At 39.2% G+C, this 14778-nt stretch overlaps 1 protein-coding gene across 2 annotated transcripts in view; it reads left to right on the top strand.

Annotated features, from left to right (window-relative positions):
- PALLD (palladin, cytoskeletal associated protein) overlaps positions 1-14778 on the top strand; it is a 408346-nt gene that overhangs the window by 167760 nt on the left and 225808 nt on the right. For both annotated transcript variants that reach the window (XM_030312774.1, XM_030312775.2), the window contains exons 3-4: positions 3097-3275; positions 13825-13891. In XM_030312774.1, coding sequence (XP_030168634.1) covers positions 3097-3275; positions 13825-13891 — 246 coding nt within the window. The remainder of the gene's footprint in view (positions 1-3096; positions 3276-13824; positions 13892-14778) is intronic.

The following is a 14778-nucleotide window of genomic DNA, read 5'->3' as shown; positions in this document are numbered from 1 at the left end:
GATTGTATGGGATAAGTATGCTAGAAAGCATTCTGCAACATATACTCAGAAAGTAGATGCTAAATTTAGAAAGAATCTCATGGTCAAATAAGTTGAGTAAATACTAGATTAGACAGCATTAAATTTCTTTTCCGCAAGACTTTCTGGGCCTTTAATGAGAAAATGGGAATTGCAGACACCAAGAAGTGAGACAGAATATATAGCATCTTCCAGATCTAGTAGTCCATAGATCCTTCACTATTGGGTTTTTCATGGAAAGCATATTCCAGAATAACAAGTGGCAGATAGTATTTTGAAAGCATCAAGCATACAATACACAATGGATCAATAAAAAAAGTTAAGAATTTTTTTCTGCCATGAGGAAGCCTATTTCCTAGGTGGGAAAATAAAGCACGAATACAGGAGGCCTCAAGTAACGGTATGAGGAAATAGTATAGAAGCTATCACAAAGTGCTATGTGATCAACTGTCAAAGGAAAGATGTTCAAATGTGTTTAGTACAGAGGTAGGAGAAACAGAACGTAATTCTACATGCATTTTTGTGCAAGGGACTGGAGGTACAAGACCCATCAAATACGGTTGCTGTATTAAAGAAATGAGCATCCTAGAGGGAAAGCCAGGACCCAGTGATGCAGGTTAGCATGGTCAAAACCTAAAAGGCCAGAACTGCTTAACCTTTGCATGCACATGAGTTTCCTGGAGGATCTGAACTGACGGGAGTAGATTTGGGATGAGGATCAAGATTCTGCATTTCTCATAAACTCCCAAATGATGCTGATGCGGCTGGTCCAAGGATCACACTTTGAGGAGCAAGAAGTTAGAGCAGGAGTTGGCAAAGTTTTTCTATAAAGTCCAGATAGTAAATATTTTAGGATTTGTGGGCCATGTGCTCTGATGCAACTACTCAACTCTGTCACTGTAATGCAAAAGCAGCCAGAGACCGTGAGTTAGTGAATGAGCATGGCAGTGTTCCCAAAAAAACTTGATAGACTCTGACATTTGGACATTCTATGATTTGCATATATCACAAGTTTATCCTCTTTCTTAAAAATTTTAAAAATCTAAAAAACATTCTCAGCTCATGGGCCATACAAAAACAGGTTATGGGGGCTGCAGGCTGTAGGTTTGCTGACCCAGGAGTTAGAGGACCAGATATCACACTCCTCGAGTACTAGGCAGAGGTCTCCTTATGAAGCATATCTAACCAAAGCAATTACTCTTTCCTTCTCTTAAACCTCCACTGTACTTATGATGCTTAACTTTACGCCCAAATGTTCGTTTGTATCTTTTCCATGGGAGATAAGGACACTTATTGACAGTATAAACTCAACTAGTTGCAGAGTTTACCAGGCATTACCTGTAGGATGTAATGTAGTGCCTTCCACATGGAAGGTGCCCAGCAAGCATGTGTTCAGTAGAATTTAGTCTGTTAAAGGAGCCTATAGCTTGACTATGAGGAAGAGTGGTTCCTAGGTGGGTTTAATGAAGAGGGGAGGAGAGAATCCCAAGGAAGGGAAAGGATAGGCAAAGGAAAATCAGCAAGTGATACATGAGGACTGTGTAGGAAATAATAAATTCATGCAAATATTTAATAGAAGCAGAGGGTTAGTATAGGAAAATGATAAAAAAAAATAAAATCAGGGCCAGGTATATGAATGGCTTCAATGACAGGTCTGAAGTTGAAAGACTGATGTACGTAGGGAAGAGCTTTAATCTGATATAGAATAGAGAAAGAATCTATAGTTTACTGCACATGGGGAAATCAACTTAATCCACAGTTCTCATGGGTGAAGATCTGGTCTGGGACTATCAAAGAGAACAGGATAGAATGAACTGGAAGCTGGCTCTAGGCTGGAATGTTCTCTAGGACTGTAGGAAGACACAGGAAATGAGAAAATGCCCTAGAATCAAGAAATCCTGCCCTTCTCAACAGTCTCAGAAGTAGTATGTGTGTTGTTGCTGAGGATGCTCTGCTGGCTGAGTGGTGGTGGTAAATGTATTCTAATTCCCAAAGTCTTATCTGTTCTTTTATGACTAACCCGTATTTAATTTTTAAGTTTCGGGAATTAATCCCCTGAGTAGTATTAGCAAACTGGTTTTATTTTCAGATTAAATATAAATACTTATATTCTATCTCAATATAGAAAAAAGTCTCTGATGCCCTATTTTTATAAAAGGACGCAAAGTCCAAAGAATTTCATAGAATATGAGACTCAGAGGAAATCTGAGTGCTGATTAAGAGGTAAGCGGACAATACTGTCCCAGAGACTTCATTGCTTTTGGTTGCAAGTGGTACATTCCTACATATTTCTTTAAAAATAAATCACATTTAGGGGAGGTTTTAGGGCAGCTTCATGGTTTTTTTTGTGAAAATCCTGTTGAGAGTATGAGGTGCTGGGGGAATAAGGCAAGTGTGTGTGAGAGAGAGCATGTGCTAAAACAGTCTGGCAGCCTGCAGCCTCTTAGACCCAGGTCCTGGTTGTTTGGGAGAGGAAAAGTGCTGACCAGCAAGAATGAATTACAGCACATCCAGCATCTCTCTACCTCGTGGAGGCCAGGCGGTCTGCTAGAAAGGTTTGTAAATACCAGAAATGTGGAAGCCATTAAATCTGCTATTGCTCAGCTGATCGGGAGTCTTAGGGTCAACAAAAATAGTGCTGCCTACGATTTTTCAACATGATGACTAGTTTCCCCTGATACATTAGATATTTTGAGCATAATGTTTAGATTTCATATTTTTTAGGTAAGAACCATAAAGTTGTAAGAGGCATCTACGATAAAACATTTTATAAGAAGACACTTTGAATTTCTGTTCCTTTTATTTTGTAACTAAAACGGTCTTTCCAAGTTTGGTGATAACCCTTATTTTGAAGTTGATAAAATGTACAAGATGCTTTACAAAGAAAACCTATGGGCAATGTCTAGTCATTAATTTCACGGTCTCTAAGGTTTCCCTCAGTAACATCAGCACAGATCTTTTTTTTTTCTTTTAATCAAACAAGCATCTTATTACAGCCTTTCACTTCTGCTTTATTGTTTTAAACATCACCATTTCCTTTCTTTCTCTCCTGTCCTTTGACCTCCATTTGGCCTGCAGATGGTTCTGTGAGGGGAAGGAGCTACAGGACACTCCCGACATTCAGATCCGCTGTGAGGGTGGGGACCTCCACACCCTGGTCATAGCAGAGGCCTTTGAGGACGACACAGGTCGCTATACCTGTCTGGCTACAAACCCCAGCGGCTCAGACACAACATCTGCCGAGGTGTTCATCGAAGGTAAGGAGAGGTGCATGATTTAAAGGGGTGGTTGGGGTCTGATAGCTTGAGTAGAGCTTCCATGTGAACATGCTTTCCCAATGCAAACAGCATAATGGCGTTGTGATTCAAACCTCATTTCTCCTGAGAATTTTATAATGAACGGTCTGACACTTGGGCATACATCAGCTAATGTCAATATTTGTTCCTTTTAATTGAAAACATTTCAGCTGCGTTAACTTGAATTTACTTAAAATGTAAAGTGTCTAACTCATTTTTGATTTCTCTAGTGAAGAGAGGATGGGAACATCTAGAAAAACTGTGTCTATCGACCAGATAGAGTTAAACTATAAATGACTTGGGAAATCGTTCATGGGAATGCTAAATGATTGAATATTTTTAAATGTTCTCATTTGTATTCAATTCTAGAATTTTTGCCTCTTTTGTAAAATTCCGTTATTCCAGCTAAATGTATTGTGAACTTGCAATCGCAGGATGAAAAAACTTCAAGGATCAGTGTTGTATTAGAAAACGGGTAGGCAGAGAGTAGAATATTTCTTTTGTTCTTGACAAGACTCAGCCTGTGGGGAATTAGAAAGCTTGACGTGAAAGTATATAGTTTTACACTATTATTGGATTTTGATCAATACCTATAATTTAAGTTGGAAATGTTTTAAGCACCCACAGTATATGTTTTGTTTCTATATCCATAAATTGGTGAGTACTCTGTTAATTGGTTGCGTTTCAGAGTAGTAGTTAAGGGGAGTCTGGGTGGCTCAGCCACTTAAGCGTCCGACTCTTGATTTAGGCTCAGGTCATGATCTCACAGTAGTGAGATCCTGAGATCCAGCCCTTATTCCCTCAGGATTCTCTGTCTGGGTCCTTTTGACTCTCCCCTGCTTGCGTGTGGGCTCTCTCTCTCTCTCTGTCTCTCTCTTTCTCTCTTTCCCTCGTATTCTCTCTCTCTCAAAAAAAAAAAAAAATCAGAAGAGAAAATAGTAGTTGAAATGCAAAAAAAGATTAAAATCCTTGAGGTCTTCATGAACTTACTCTTCATCTTTTTATGTTTTTTTTAACTGTTTAACGTCACTAAATTTCTTTATTATTTAAAGTAGAAGAAATCAAGATATGAATCATAATTTGTAACTCTTTCAAGAATTGACAAAAGAAATTTTAGAGGAACTATTACCACTGACTAAAAGTGTGTATCTTTACTTTCAGTAAAAGGATCCTCTGCACTGTCTTTGAATATCTGTGAGCTCAAGGGACCTTGCCCTGTTAATGAAAGCAAACACTTTTTATAGAACAATAAATAATATTTACATGGCATTTATAAGTGTGTACATACTCATGCATAATGATCAAAACCTCTCTGTAAGCCCATGAGATATTATTAGTACAGTATCTCCTTTTTATAAATGGTGAACTGAGACCCAGAGAGGTTAAAGCGACTCTTGCAAAGCCCCCTGGAGATTTGAACCCAAGCAGTCTTGCTCCAAGGCCCAGATTTTTAACCACTGTGTCATACAGGTTTCAGAGTGCTAAATGAATGACAAAAAGACTTAAAATTTAATAAGTTCACGGTTTTAGCCATGGGTGGGCTGTGTGGCAAACATGGTAAAGTATTTTAGAATACAATGAAGGGAACTTAAACTTGCATAAGAAACCTGTTTGCTAAGGATGATCAGATTTGTCTTCTAAATCCGACTTCAGATAGAGCCTCTTAAAATTAAATGCTTTATTTGCTTTTAGCTTTGCTAAAATATGGTGAAATATGGTAAAATATGGTGAAAAATGGTGAATTTTAGAGTTTATTGCTGTTATACTATAGGTGTTATGAGAAATCACATGCAGTTGAACAGACTCCCAGATCATTTCAGCCTGCATTTAATGTCCTACTGTGGTCAGATAATGCAGGTACAAACATGATTAAGACCCATTCTTCAAGTATCAAGGAGTTCCCAATCTAACAGCAGAGATGGGCACATTAAAAAAAAAATAACCAGACTCTAAGTGATGTTATAATAAGTGATATAATAAAAATATCCAGTGTTACTGGGATACAGATTAGCTTAAAAAGGTTAACTGGAAGATATGTAAGATAAACCTACTTTTCATATAATGAAAGGAAATATTTCTCTACCTCTAAAATCAGTTTTTTTTTTTTAATTTTTTTTTTTCAACGTTTATTTATTTTTGGGACAGAGAGAGACAGAGCATGAACGGGGGAGGGGCAGAGAGAGAGGGAGACACAGAATCGGAAACAGGCTCCAGGCTCTGAGCCATCAGCCCAGAGCCTGACGCGGGGCTCGAACTCCCGGACCGCGAGATCGTGACCTGGCTGAAGTCGGACGCTTAACCGACTGCGCCACCCAGGCGCCCCTATAAAAAAAATAAAATCAGTTTTGATATCTAACTCTGGTAGACCCAAAACATTCCCACCACAGTCTTTATATTTATTTCAGTAAATTGGGCTCTTCTGAGCCTAAATGCCCATCAAATGATGAATGGATAAAAAAAATTGTGGTTTATATACACAATGGAGTACTACGTGGCAATGAGAAAGAATGAAATATGGCCCTTTGTAGCAACGTAGATGGAAGTGGAGAGTGTTATGCTAAGTGAAATAAGCCATACAGAGAAAGACAGATACCATATGGTTTCACTCTTATGTGGATCCTGAGAAACTTAACAGAAACCCATGGGGGAGGGGAAGGAAAAAAAAAAAAAAAAGAGGTTAGAGTGGGAGAGAGCCAAAGCAGAAGAGACTCTTAAAAACTGAGAACAGGGGCGCCTGGGTGGCTCAGTCGGTTGAGCGTCCGACTTCAGCTCAGGTCACGATCTCACGGTTTGTGAGTTCGAGCCCCGCGTCAGGCTCTGGGCTGATGGCTCAGAGCCTGGAGCCTGCTTCCGATTCTGTGTCTCCCTCGCTCTCTGCCCCTCCCCCGTTCATGCTCTGTCTCTCTCTGTCTCAAAAATAAATAAACATTAAAAAAAAAATTAAAAAAAAAAAAACAAAAAAAAAACTGAGAACAAACTGAGGGTTGATGGGGGGTGGGAGGGAGGGGAGGGTGGGTGATGGGTATTGAGGAGGGCACCTTTTGGGATGAGCACTGGGTGTTGTATGGAAACCAATTTGACAATAAACTTCATATATTTGGAAAAAAAAAATTGGGCTCTTCTGTATGGAAGCTCCTGAACTGCCGGTCCACTTCTGCCTTTGAAATCATTTGGATGAGTTATCAATATGTGAGAAGTAATCTCTGGTTCTATATACCGTGCCAGGACTTTAACAAAGATAATGGATTTTTTCCCAGTGCACTGTAACAGTGGACTTACTTAGCCAACCAGCCAGCAGGTATCTGTGAGTTCAGACAGTGTGTGAGGAGAGGGTGAGGGACCTGGGCAGAGCAAGAATAAAGATCCATTAGGAGTTAGTCTCCTAAGCCTAATACAAGGTACTTCGGAAAACTGGCTCCTTGGCCTTGTAAAGTTTGGATCATAATTCACAGGGAAAAAAATGAGATTTTTGTGTATTTTCATCCCAAAGAACAATTACATGTAATAGAAGAGAATTTCACATAAATTCTTACACTCATATTATGACCGAAAGTAAGAAATTTTTATATGTACTCATTCCAGCACTGAATTAGACTCAGACATATCCCTACTGAATTGTATCCTAAGCCACGCTGCTATTACTGTGTCAGCATGCAGTCATTTGCAGGATCTACTGAGGGTAGGACATTTTTTTATAGAACTTCAGAGTCTCAACAAAACCTCTAAAAACTTAATGTAGTGGTTGGAAACTGTCTAAATTTCACTGTCTTCTGCAGCAAGTTTTAGAATGACACAAAATAAATTACAGCTTAAATCTCAGTCTGCGCCTGGGATAATCTTTCCTACATGTTGAACTTCCAAGAGGATGGCCCTGGGATGGGAGAGAAACTAGTCAGAGTGGTGTAAGAGGAGGCAGAAGACATGTTTCGGGAGAGAGGACGATGCCAGCTCGCTCTGCAGATGCTTGAGAGCCCAAATGAGATGAGGACAAGGAGGAAACCACTGGGTTCAGCAACTGTGGATGTTGTTGGTGATTTTAACAAGAGGGGTTTGGGGAATCTGGGGAGCACAACGGTCAAATGGAATGAGTTGAGAAAATGTGTGCAAAATATACGAAGAGAAGCAACAAATAATAGATCATGTTGGGGAAGTTTTGTTCAACCATCAGCAGAGGTGTGAGCCAGAATCTGGGAAGAACTGTGGGGTAAAAAAGATTTTTTTTCTTTCACTTTGCTTATTTGTTTTCATACCAAAATAACTATAGAGTATGTATCCTATGCTAATGCAAATAATCCAAGAGGGAAAACCTAGATCATGTAGAAGGGCAAGAAAGAATGAGACCAAAGTCTTGGAAAAGGAGAAAGGAGATGGAATCTGGCCCACATCTGGCCTAGATGGTGAGGGGGGTACCCTCCAGGACTGGATGGCAAAGAGATAATCTTAAATTCGTAATATAAATAGGAAAGGTAAATGTCAGCATGTGAAATCCAGACACCTCCAGTTTCCATCATTGTCACCCTCTTCTGATTGTAAAATGGGTTACACAGATCATTACAGCTTTAGGAACTGCAAAGAAGGCGGGATAGGATGGTGGTCCTGAAATGTGGGATGAAGGAAGTGGAATTAAACCTGACCTTGTAGGAGTTGGACGGAGAGGAGAGCAGGAATGTGGGGAAGAGGCAGGGATACTTGAGCGAGTGTAATGCACCGTGGCAGATCTTGTGTGACATTTATAGGTTCTCAGTGCTTCGAGTAATCAGGTAAAACATGTGCCCCTTTTAAGGGACATTTTGAAACATGCTGAGATGGTGTATGAGTAATGGCTCCTGTTGATCTCAGAAGGGTAAAGCCCTTCTGAGTACATGGTTTCTTCTCCTGAATTTTAAAAATACACTAAGGGGCACCTGGGTGGCTCAGTCAGCTGGGCATCCGACTTCAGCTCAGGTGATGATCTCACAGTTAGTGAGTTTGAATCCCACATCAGGCTCTGTGCTGATGGCTCAGCCTGGAGCCTGCTTCGGATTCTCCATTTCCCTCTCTCTCTACCCTTCCCCTGCTCATGCTCTGTCTCTCTCTGTTTCAAATATAAATAAATGTCCTAAAAAAAAGTAAAAATACACTAAGAGAAGCTGAAGGAATCTAAGCACAGCCTTGACCATTTTTCACATTATTTATTTTTAAATGTTTCTATAATATTTTCTGGCTAGCCTAGCTTCTAGTTCCATGACCTTGAACAGTTTTTCAGTGGCTCTATGCTTCATTTCCTCCATCTCCTCTGGGAGAAAATTGGATTGCTATAAGGATTGAGAGCAGTGCCTTGATACAGAGTGTGAGCTATGATTACTATTATAAAAATAGCACATTTTTATTTTTAGAAACTGAAAACACACACATAAAAGGAAGGTATAAAAATCAAGTGTAATGCTACTGCTCTGTGACGGTTACTCTCAATATTTTGATCTTTCCAGTCTTTATCCTGTATGTGTATAGTTTACATACTCCTTTGTACCTTGTTTTAAAAAATTTTTTTTTTCAACGTTTATTTATTTTTGGGACAGAGAGAGACAGAGCATGAACAGGGGAGGGGCAGAGAGAGAGGGAGACACAGAATCGGAAACAGGCTCCAGGCTCTGAGCCATCAGCCCAGAGCCTGACGCGGGGCTCGAACTCACAGACCGCGAGATCGTGACCTGGCTGAAGTCGGACGCTTAACCGACTGCGCCACCCAGGCGCCCCTGTACCTTGTTTTAAATTTAACCTGTCACAAACATCTACCATGGCATTAAACAATCTTTAAAACTCGTTTTAATGTCTTTATAGTCATTCATCATTTATAAAATTTTAAATCATTGGCATTGTTTCCGTTGGTCTTATCTGAGTCTTAAATGATTATTGCTGCACTGGTGATTATAGCAACTGAGAGAGTAGGGAGGGAGAAAATGAGTAACTCGTATGGGGACAGAGTATAGTCACTCCTTAAATTTTGAAAGGCAGAATATGCACATGGGCTGAACTCCAGGAGTTTCTCTGTGAGGCTGGTTTCACTAAAGTCTCTCAAGGTCTCAAATATATATTTAATATGTGAATATATATTTTCAAATGGTTGATACTTGCTTTCATGAAGACTTCCTGTTTGCCGAAGTTGAAGCTGTATCATTTACTTCCAGCTTGCTTCCACCTAGAAATGTGGCTTTTTTTTTCCCTTCATCAAGGAAGATGCCAAATAGACAAAAACAATGAAAACCTAGTGTTTTCATGAGGGTGAGGCAAATGGGCATTTTGATGTATTGCTATTCTACACACCTTTCTAGGAAAATACTTAAAAATGGAAATAATATATCCATTCCTAGTGCAGAGATAAAATTATTGTAAAGCTGCCCATGTGTATTTAAAGCAGCCATTAGAAAATTATAAAGTAGGTATCTGATGTCATAGAAAGGTGTTTCACAATGTATTGAGTAGGGGGAGCGAGCAATAACTTAGCAATATGCATAACATCATGTTTTAAAAATGTTTATGCATTTTTAGACAGACTTTGGAAGACTTTGGAAGGATATACCCCAAAGTATCTTGAGTGGTGGTATTCCAAATGATTTTTTTTCTTTAATTTTTGCTATTGGGCATTTTCTGGGTCTTTTCCTATGAGGAAGTATTAAATAGGGTACGTTCTTTAAGTGAAAAGAGAACACCTTTTAAAGGCAAGATAGCAGGTGCATTTTTGTGACATTTGCACTGGCACTTGTATCTTCAGAATAGAGCAGAGATCATGGGCATTTGATTCCCTCCCTCTGTGTGGGGAGCAATATAGAAATAGCATTTAGGCTGATGAACAGATAGACGGATAGTAATTTTAAGTTCTGGAACATGTCAGACTGGAGCTTCCATCAAAAACTGAAAGTGGTGGTTTGATGAATACGAAAATGTTAACCAGAGACAGGAATGTCCTTTCCTGACTAGCAGGTGCAAAGCAGATGACCAAAGGGAGGAGACAGAAGGAGAGAGGGAGGGAAGAATCCTTGAGGGGGGAAGGGAACTTGCTGGCACAGAGAGGGAGATTTGATCCACCACCGTCTGCAAGAGCTGCTCTGACACCTGAGACACAAGGTGACTTTGAGATTTCACGAGGGTTGGACAGGTGTGCAAAAACTAGCAAAGGTTTTCTTTTCTAGGGGTTGAAACCTTTTTGGCCCTTTACCTTTCTCTGAAAATCAGCTGGAAAAAAGGAATTTGAAAAAAAGAAAGACTTTCTAAGTAGATAATCAGGGGATTTTATTTTTAAGATTTATTAAATGTTTGGAATCAGATGAAAAACAGCTATTGGTGTCCCCAATTTCTAGCCACTTTGAGAGCATCTGTGATAACTTCTGTAGGACTTTTGCTACCCTCTCCCTCTTTAAAACTCCGGCGACTCTAGTAAAATTGATCTCAGATGACCCATGATTTTCTGATAATGGAGGCTACTGATTTTTGCTCATGTTTCCCCAGCTCCCTTCCCATACCTCCTCCTCCTTCTATCTCTATCACCTATTTTAAAAAAAAAATTTTTTAATTAAGTTTGAGAGAGCTTGCACACAAGCGGGCGAGGGGCAGAAAGGAGGAGAGACAGAATCCCAAGCAGGCTCTGTGCCACCAGCCAGAGCCCCACAAGGGGCTTGAACTCACAAACTGCGAGGTCACCACCTGAGTCAAGACCAAGAGCCCCACCGACTGTGCCACCCAGGTGCCCCTCTGTCATCTGTTTGTGATGGTTGGCCAGTTGTGCTGCTCTTTCATTTTGTTACTCCCCCACCTCATCCTGCATGCCTGACTTTCCCCATCACCGATCTCAGTGCCTAGGATGAAGTCCAAACACTGTGGCCCTGTCTTCTACATCTCACCTTCCATTTCTAGACTTGCCTCCCACTGCTGCCCCCTAGCATGCTGCTCTTCTGTGGTTGCTTAGTTCACTTTCCAACCTCAGAGAAGTGTCGCAGTTCCCACGGTTCCATTCACTCATTCTACAAAAAGTTGCAGGTCTGCCATTAGCGAGGCATGAAAATAAGCCCTCAGAGGAGTTACAGACCTCCATGGCACGTGGAGGTCATAACGGTACGAGGGAAGTCATGGACCACAAGTTCAAAAAGCCTCTAGCCACTGCTTTCTAGTTATGTGACCTTATGCAAATTACTTAATCTCTTGGTTCCTCAATTTTCTGATGTATAATTGGACATGGTTCACCTCTTAGGTGAGTTATTGTAATTAAATGTTGGGGCACCTGGGTGGCTCAGTTAAGCATTCAGTTACGGCTCAGATCATAATCTCACGGTTCGTGAGTTTGAGCCCCATATCAGGCTCTCTGTTGTCAGCGCAGAGCCTGCTTCAGATCCTCTATTCCCGCCTCCATCTCTGCCCCTTCTCTGATCACATGCTCTCTCTCTGTATCTCTCAAAAATAAACATTTAAAATAATGTAATAGGGGCGCCTGGGTGGCTCAGTCAGTTGGGCATGCGACTTCGGCTCAGGTAAAGATCTCATGGCTCGTGAGTCCGAGCCCTGCATCAGGCTCTGTGCTGACAGCCTGGAGCCTGCTTTGGATTCTGTGTCTCCCTCTCTCTCTGCCCCTCCCCTGCTTGTGCTCTCTTTCTCAAAAATAAATAAACATTAAAAAAAATAATAATGTTATAAAGTGCAAAGCAGATTGCCAGGCAAGTAGTAAGTACTCAAAAATTGGTAGTTCTGTTCCTAACTCCACCTCAATTTTTCAAAGAACTTAACAATTTTCTAGCATATAGGATGTTATAAGGGACCTGAGTAGTAAAGTAAGAACATGGGGAGTTCAGAGAAGACAAAGCACAGAAAAAATTACTAGGCTGATCTTAAAATGCTATTGAGAGAAGACAAGGTAAGAGTTTCCTATGAGAGTGAATAATAGAATTAAACATACAAACATAAGAAAAGACCAAGAGGGGAAAGCCCTCCCTTCCTTTGGATCTTTATTCAAAGTTCCCGTCTTGATGGAACCTTCCTTGCTACCCTACTTCAAATTGCATCCCGCTCCATTCCCTCCTTCCCTATTCTGATGTGTGTTTTCTCATTTCCCTCAATGCCATGTCATGTATTTATCTTGTCATTTGTGCCTTCAAAAGAATGTCAACTCCACAAGGGCAGGGGTGGGTTGGTGGGTGGGTATTTGCTGCTATATTCCCATTCCCTAGTGGAGTGCACGCCAGTATGTTCAACTCTTTGCATTGGGGTTCTAGGACATGGAATTTGGCTGATAGAGCTAGAAAATCTGGTTGGAAATCATGCGAGTCACTAAATAGCAGGGTTTTAGGTTTTTAAATTTACGGAATAGAAACTCATCATCTTAGTTTTTTTTTTTTTTTTTAACATATGTTACATTAAAAAATGATAAAGAGTTTGAAGACTGACCTAAGAAGACAAGATAAGAATCTATTGTGGTAGTGCAGGAACTAAGTGAAGAAAGTCTATACTAAGTATTAAATAAATAGGAAGGGACAGCAAACATTCCAGCAGAGTTACTTAAACATGACTGTTAAAACATTAATAAAAGACTAGAAAAATACAGTCATGGAAAGTAGCATGGGGTAGCCATCCAAGAAATTACATTAATGCATATATTCTAAATGTATTTAAAATATACTGCAAAGAGTACATATAGTGTGATTCCATTTGTATAGACATATACATAAATGTATGTTATTAATAGGTTTATCTGACAAATATACATTAGCATGTGCAGAATGGCGTTAAGGAAGATACTCACTGTCTTTAGTATTATGTCACACAATTCTCTCTTTGGTTACTTTTCTGTAAGCATGTATTATTTTATATTAAAGTATCTTTAACTTAAGTTAAATACATCTCATAAAAGCAATACCAAGAATATACCTCTAATCACACTTATTTTAAATCTGTCACCTAAAATCTCTTGTGACAAAACACATGAGCATTAAAATGTTAAGTACATTTTGTATTTTGACTAAAAACATAAGGTGACCCTCAATTCACAAACAGTAAAGAAGCAAATGAATTTGGGAGAGCGTGATCCAAAATTGGAGACATTCTTAGTCAAGAATGAAGCCACTATTTTGTTCTAATTTATCAAAGACTCAGAAAACATCTCCTAATTAATGAGTAATGAAGACATTGAGAATCCACACAATGTAATCTCCCAAGAAAGGGTTAAAGTTTAAAACCTTGGATGTTTTACACAGACACATACATTTATTTCATAGTTTATAAGCTACTTAGAAATTTGGTTGTGGTGGCCAAAGTGATAAGAAATGAAACTAATAGATTTGGCATTCAAAACAATTGCTTTGAAGAAAGCTTTTTATAGTAGATCTTTAAGTAGTTTTCTGAAAAAACAGTCCAAATAAAAATGGTCTGAATCATTCCCTATTTCAAAATAAGACATTGTATGTTATTTAAAAATGAAAAATAGTACTCTCTGAAGCAGTTTTAGATACCCTCAAATCTTAATTTTGTCATTTTCTACTTTTTTCAGGTGCCAGTTCAACAGATTCTGAGAGTGAAAGTTTAGCTTTCAAATCAAAACTTGGAGCCATGCCACAGTGAGTGCCTATGATCCCATCAATTGTCTGTATAACAAAGAATGTCACGAGAATCATTGGGGTACAAAGCAGCACGCATTGTGCTTTGAAGGAAGAGGTCTGCTGATGTCAGTCAAAGATCAAATATCTGAACGTGAACACATTTTTTTTAACTTAGGAATTTAGACTTTGAAGTCTGCATTTCATCACTGAGATGCCAAAATCAAACCATATACAATGTTAGTCTCAATGACAACTAACTGGTTGTAAATATGTAAAACTAACAGTCACATCGAGAGGAAACTAGTTAAATCATTACCAAAATATAAAGGAGGACCACTTTATTGATACAAACTGGAAAATGTCTAAGCCAGAAATGGGTTTCCATTTGGATAAAATCTATTACTGGTTAGATCTTATGAAAATGGTAAAATTTAGTTATTCTTAGGAAGACAGATGGGTTATTTTCCAAAATAATAATTATGTAAATTGATATTAATAATTAAGTTTTTGCAAAAATAAAATCAAACCTACCAGAATCTTGCAGATAACTCCATGAATATTGAGACTGTGCTAATCAATTTCTTTGATCTGCTAGTATATACATAACAATTATATCTATCCAGGAGCATGCATATATATATACATGGTTATATATACATGTATATATATATATTACACACACACACACTCTGCCACCTCTGACTTCAGATAAAGATCTCAAGCATAGTAAAGTTACATGACTTGCTTGAGATTGTACAGCCAACCTCTTAGCAAAGCTGGGCCTACCAACCAACTGTTCTTAACCTTTCTCTACACCTCACTAACTTTTATGGGTAAGAAGAGACAAAAATGCCAAGACATTCTCAACAAAATGAGGAACCAGGACAAAGAAGAACTGCTAGACT

This window comes from Lynx canadensis, chromosome B1 (assembly GCF_007474595.2).
Source record: "Lynx canadensis isolate LIC74 chromosome B1, mLynCan4.pri.v2, whole genome shotgun sequence".
In the NCBI taxonomy this organism is placed as follows: domain Eukaryota; kingdom Metazoa; phylum Chordata; class Mammalia; order Carnivora; family Felidae; genus Lynx; species Lynx canadensis.
This window is presented reverse-complemented; position numbering and strand designations above follow the sequence as displayed.